The 4,911-nt window shown below is 46.3% G+C and overlaps 1 protein-coding gene across 1 annotated transcript in view; it reads left to right on the top strand.

Annotated features, from left to right (window-relative positions):
• The window catches only part of LOC106727333 (cytosolic carboxypeptidase 4-like), a 128,355-nt gene that overhangs the window by 39,446 nt on the left and 83,998 nt on the right, over positions 1-4,911 (top strand). The window contains exons 4-5 of the mRNA XM_014545429.1: positions 3,680-3,811; positions 4,672-4,848. Coding sequence (XP_014400915.1) covers positions 3,680-3,811; positions 4,672-4,848 — 309 coding nt within the window. The remainder of the gene's footprint in view (positions 1-3,679; positions 3,812-4,671; positions 4,849-4,911) is intronic.

Raw genomic sequence — 4,911 nt, forward strand, 5'->3', positions numbered from 1 at the left:
TTTTTTTAAATATATTTTATTGATTTTTTACAGAGAGGAAGGGAGAGGGATAGAGAGTTAGAAACATCGATGAGAGAGAAACATCGATCAGCTGCCTCCTGCACATCTCCCACTGGGGATGTGCCCGCAACCCAGGTACATGCCCTTGACTGGAATCGAACCTGGGACCCTTGAGTCCGCAGGCCAACGCTCTATCCACTGAGCCAAACCGGTTAGGGCTGAAATTCAGTTTTTCTCAGCTACTCAATGGGGATGCGTGCAGCACCCACTTCTTTATGAGATCATCTATATGAAGTTTTTAGCACAGTAAAGAAAGTATCATAAATCTCCCATCGAGTACTAGGTGTACCGGTTACTAATGCGGATTTTTTCCAGTAGACGGAGTTACACATATGTTGATATATATGCTATTTTGTTGTATTGACAGCAAGCTTCAAAACTTCATATGCCAAATTTGCTGAAGGTGTTAACATCACAGATATTTTTATGCTTAATACTTCCCAGGCAAGATCTTTTAACGTGTCTTTAGCTGGTTCTGAAGTGTGTGATGGTGCGTCTTCATGAAGCAAAATTACTTTGTCGTGTCTTCTGGCCCATTCTGGCCATTTTACGATCAAAGCCTGGTTCAAATTGATCATTTCTTGTCGGTAGCGATCAGTATTGACGGTTTTGCCTGTTTTTAGAAGCTCATGATACACCACACCTTCCTGATCCCACCAAATGCAGAGCATTGTCTTCTATCCGAAGCGATTTGGCCTTGCAGGCGATGTTGATGGTTGACCTGGATCAACCCATGATTTTGTGCGTTTGGGATTCTCAAAATAAATCCATGTTTCATCGCCAGTCACAATTTGATGCAAAAAGGACTTTTTCTCGTGCCTTTGAAGCAACATTTTACAGATGACTTTTCGGTTTTCTATTTGTCTTTCGTTCACTTGATGAAGCACCCATTTTCCTTCCTTTAAAATCTTCCCGCCGAAACCGGTTTGGCTCAGTGGATAGAGCGTCGGCCTGCGGACTGAAAGGTCCCAGGTTCGATTCCGGTCAAGGGCATGTACCTGGGTTGCGGGCACATCCCCAGTGGGAGATGTGCAGGAGGCAGCTGATCGATGTTTCTCTCTCATCGATGTTTCTAACTCTCTATCTCTCTCCCTTCCCCTCTGTAAAAAATCAAAAAAAAATATTAAAAAAAAAAAAAGAAAAACAGCACTTACCATTACTCAGAAACACATGATCACTCATGAAGACCTATACAATGGGACCAAGGTCATCAGCTTCTCTCGAAGGACAGCCCTTTCTTCAAGGCCAAGGGTAGTGGGGGCTGTTAGAGCTCCAGTCCTTCCTCAGGGGTTCCAGCTTGTCCCTGCTGTCCCACTGCACACCCATCTTCCCTTCCTGAAGATCAGTCAATTCCTGTAGCAAATTTCTTATCCATATACCACTCTCCTAGCAACGCCGATTCTCTGATTGAACCTGGGGTCAGCTGAATCAAGGCTCCTAACGATATCCTCCTCGTCCTAATCCCTGGAATCTGTGATGTCACTTTACGTGGCAAAGGGACTTTACAGACTGGATGAGGTTAAGGACCTTGAGATGGAGATGATCCTGGGTCCAATGTAATCACAGGATCCTCCTAAGAGGAAGGCAGGAGATTAGAGTAGATGTACAAATGGAAGCAAAAGGTTGTAGACACATATGTGTAACTCCATCTAGTGAAAAAAATCCTCAATATTAACCGGTACACCTAGTAACTATTATTGCCAGTAGTATCAAGGGCAGAAATATGTTATATTCCAATTTTAATTTTTTTCTGCCACAAAACAGGGATACAATAAATACTTGTTGAACTGCCCAGCCAGCATGGCTCCGTGAGTGAGCATCGACCTATGAACCAGGAGGTCATGGTTGATTCCCGGTCAGGGCACATGCCCGGGTTGCGGGCTCGATCCCCAGTAGGGGGCGTGCAGGAGGCAGCCGATCCATGATTCTCTCTCATATTGATGTCTCCCTCTCTCTCTCTCTCTCTCTCTTTCTCTACTACCCCCCTCCCTCCCCTTTCCTCTCTGAAGTCAATAAAAAGTATATTTAAAAAAATATATTTGTTGAACCAGTTGATGAATGAGCCACCTAAGATCATCGGTTCACCTGTGGATATTGGACTGCTCACGTTCGATGTCCCTGGCACAGAATTTCACAGAAAGGAAATATGTGTTCCACCTTCCAGTAGGAAAGAAAAAAGCGTTCTCCCCAGAAATAACTTGGTAATTTGTCTTGTAATTGCCCCCTTCTATGCAGAGGAACACATGTTTGTTATAATTAACAAGCACTTATTTTAGAGAATGTCATCTGATCCGCACGTAGAACAACATCTCCCTCTCCAGAGGCGGTAGAACTGCCTGGGCAGAGGGGTGGTCTCTCCCGCGGGCAAATAGGCCTGTCATTTGTCGTTTATCTCGGCTCTCAGCGTCTGTGAGGATGGGGAAAACACACACACAAAAAACTCTTTTTTTCCGTTTGAGTTCAGCCTTAAAGGAGCACCTGTCAGCATATAGGCATAGTTTCCAGCTTCCTTGAGAAATCTGTTGCTAAGAAACAGTCTTGATTTGTTTGCACACTTTTGCTGTGAATGGTAGGTGTTCAATTCATGGAGAGGAACTTAGGGGTAAGAGAGGAAGGTTGGTGGAGAATTATTCCTCAAACAATTTGTGTGTGTGTATGTGTGTGTGTGTGTGGTGTGTGGTGTGTGGTGTTTTTTTTAATTTTATTGATTTCAGAGAGAGGGAGAGAAACATCAATGACGAGAGAGAATCACGGATCAGCTGCCTCCTGCACGCCCCCTACTGGGGATGGAGCCTGCAACCCGGGCACGTGCCCTGACCAGGAATCCAACCATGACCTCCTGGTTCATAGGTCGACATTCAACCACTGCGCCACGCCGGCTGGGCTTTTATAATTTTTTAAAAAAATATATTTTATTGATTTTTCGCAGAGAGGAAGGGAGAGGGATAGAGAGTTAGAAACATCGATGAGAGAGAAACATCGATCAGCTGCCTCCGGCATGCCCCCTACTGGGGATGTGCCCACAACCAAGGTACATGCCCTTGACCGGAATCGAACCTGGGACCCTCCAGTCCGCAGGCCGACGCTCTATCCACTGAGCCAAACTGGCCAGGACTCTCATCATTTTTTTTAAAAGCTTTTGTTCCTATTCCCTCTTCTCGTTTTAACCCTGTGTCCTCTCCCACCACAGTGTATTCCCTCATACCTTCTTCAATGCTAAACCCCTTCCAATCTAACTGTTCCCCCAAGGTCTTGACCAGTACAACTCTTACGGACGTCGCCGGTGATGTTAATGTGCCTGGTTCTGCTACCTAAACAGTATCGACCGGAGAAAAGTTGACACGTTAAACCAGGGGTCCTCAAACTTTTTAAACAGGAGGCCAGTTCACTGTCCCTCAGACCGGTGGAGGGCCGGACTATAGTTTAAAAAAAAAACTATGAACAAATTCCTATGCACACTGCACATATCTTATTTTGAAGTAAAAAAACAAAACGGATGTTAATATGCCTGGTCCTGCTACCTAAACAGTATCGACCGGAGAAAAGTTGACAGGTTAAACGTTTAAGACACCAGTAGATGTGCCCTGGGTTTACCGCTTCCTTCGCTTGGCCGTTGTAGGTCTTCTGTGACTTCCACGGCCACTCCCAGAAGAAGAACGTGTTTGTCTACGGCTGCAGCATCAAGGAGACCCTGTGGCAGGCGGAGTCTGCCGTGGGCGCACCCCCTGTCTTGGAAGATGTCAGCTACAGGGTAGGTTTGAAGTGGCCTGTCTTTCCTTTTTAAAAAAATATATTTTTATTGATTTCAGAGAGGAAGGGAGAGCGAGAGCAAGAGAGAGAGAGCTAGAAGCATCAGGGTTGAGAGAGAATCATGGCTCCGTTGCCTCTTGCACGCCCCACACTAAGGATCGAGCCCGCAACCCCGGCATGTGCCCTTGACTGGAATCGAACCCGGGACCCTTCTGTCTGCAGGCCGATGCTCTATCTACTGAGCCAAACCGGCTAGAGCTGAAGTGGCCTATCTTGATAGAAAGAAAAAAAAAAAAAGCTCAAATGAAATCTATACAACAAAAATATACCAACAGTAGAGAATCAATGCACCCATGTTTGGCTTCTGGAAATAGTTAGCAGACGTGACCACCCTTTAGTTAGATGAAGAAAAGAAAGAAGAACTCGAAGCCTCCATCGCCTCATCTTTAAAATGACTTTGAAAATGGTGTCCAGCCCTGGCTGGTGTGGCTCAGTGGATAGAGCATCGGCCTGCGGACTGAAGGGTCCCAGGTTCAATTCCGGTCAAGGGTACATGCCCAGCTTGCGGGCTCCATCCCCCAGCAGGGGGCGTGCAGGAGGCAGCCGATCCATGATTCTCTCTCATCATGGATGTTTCTCTCTCTCTCTCCCTCTCCCTTCCTCTCTGACATCAATTAAAAAAAAATAATGTCCATTTCTCAGGGTTGATACAGAATTCGTAGCAGCATACATTCTCTGTTTGGCATATTGAGATGCGAAAGAGATGTTGAGACATCAGTTTTTACGATGCTTACCCGCAACCACCTGCAGCTCATCGCCATTTATTTATTATTATTAATATATATATATTTTTTACTGTAGACTCTTCCCAGAATCCTGGACCAGCTCGCCCCCGCCTTCACCATGAGCAGCTGCAGTTTCCTAGTGGAGAAATCTCGTGCCTCCACCGCCCGGGTCGTGGTGTGGAGAGAGATGGGGGTGGTCAGGAGCTACACCATGGAGAGTAGCTACTGTGGCTGCAACCAGGGCCCCTACCAGGTAGGTGAGGCCGCGGGGTGCCCACGCTTTCTGCCCCACAGCAGTGCACTCTAACGGGGAGCT

This window comes from Myotis brandtii, unplaced genomic scaffold (assembly GCF_000412655.1).
Source record: "Myotis brandtii unplaced genomic scaffold, ASM41265v1 scaffold409, whole genome shotgun sequence".
Taxonomy (NCBI): Eukaryota; Metazoa; Chordata; class Mammalia; order Chiroptera; family Vespertilionidae; genus Myotis; species Myotis brandtii.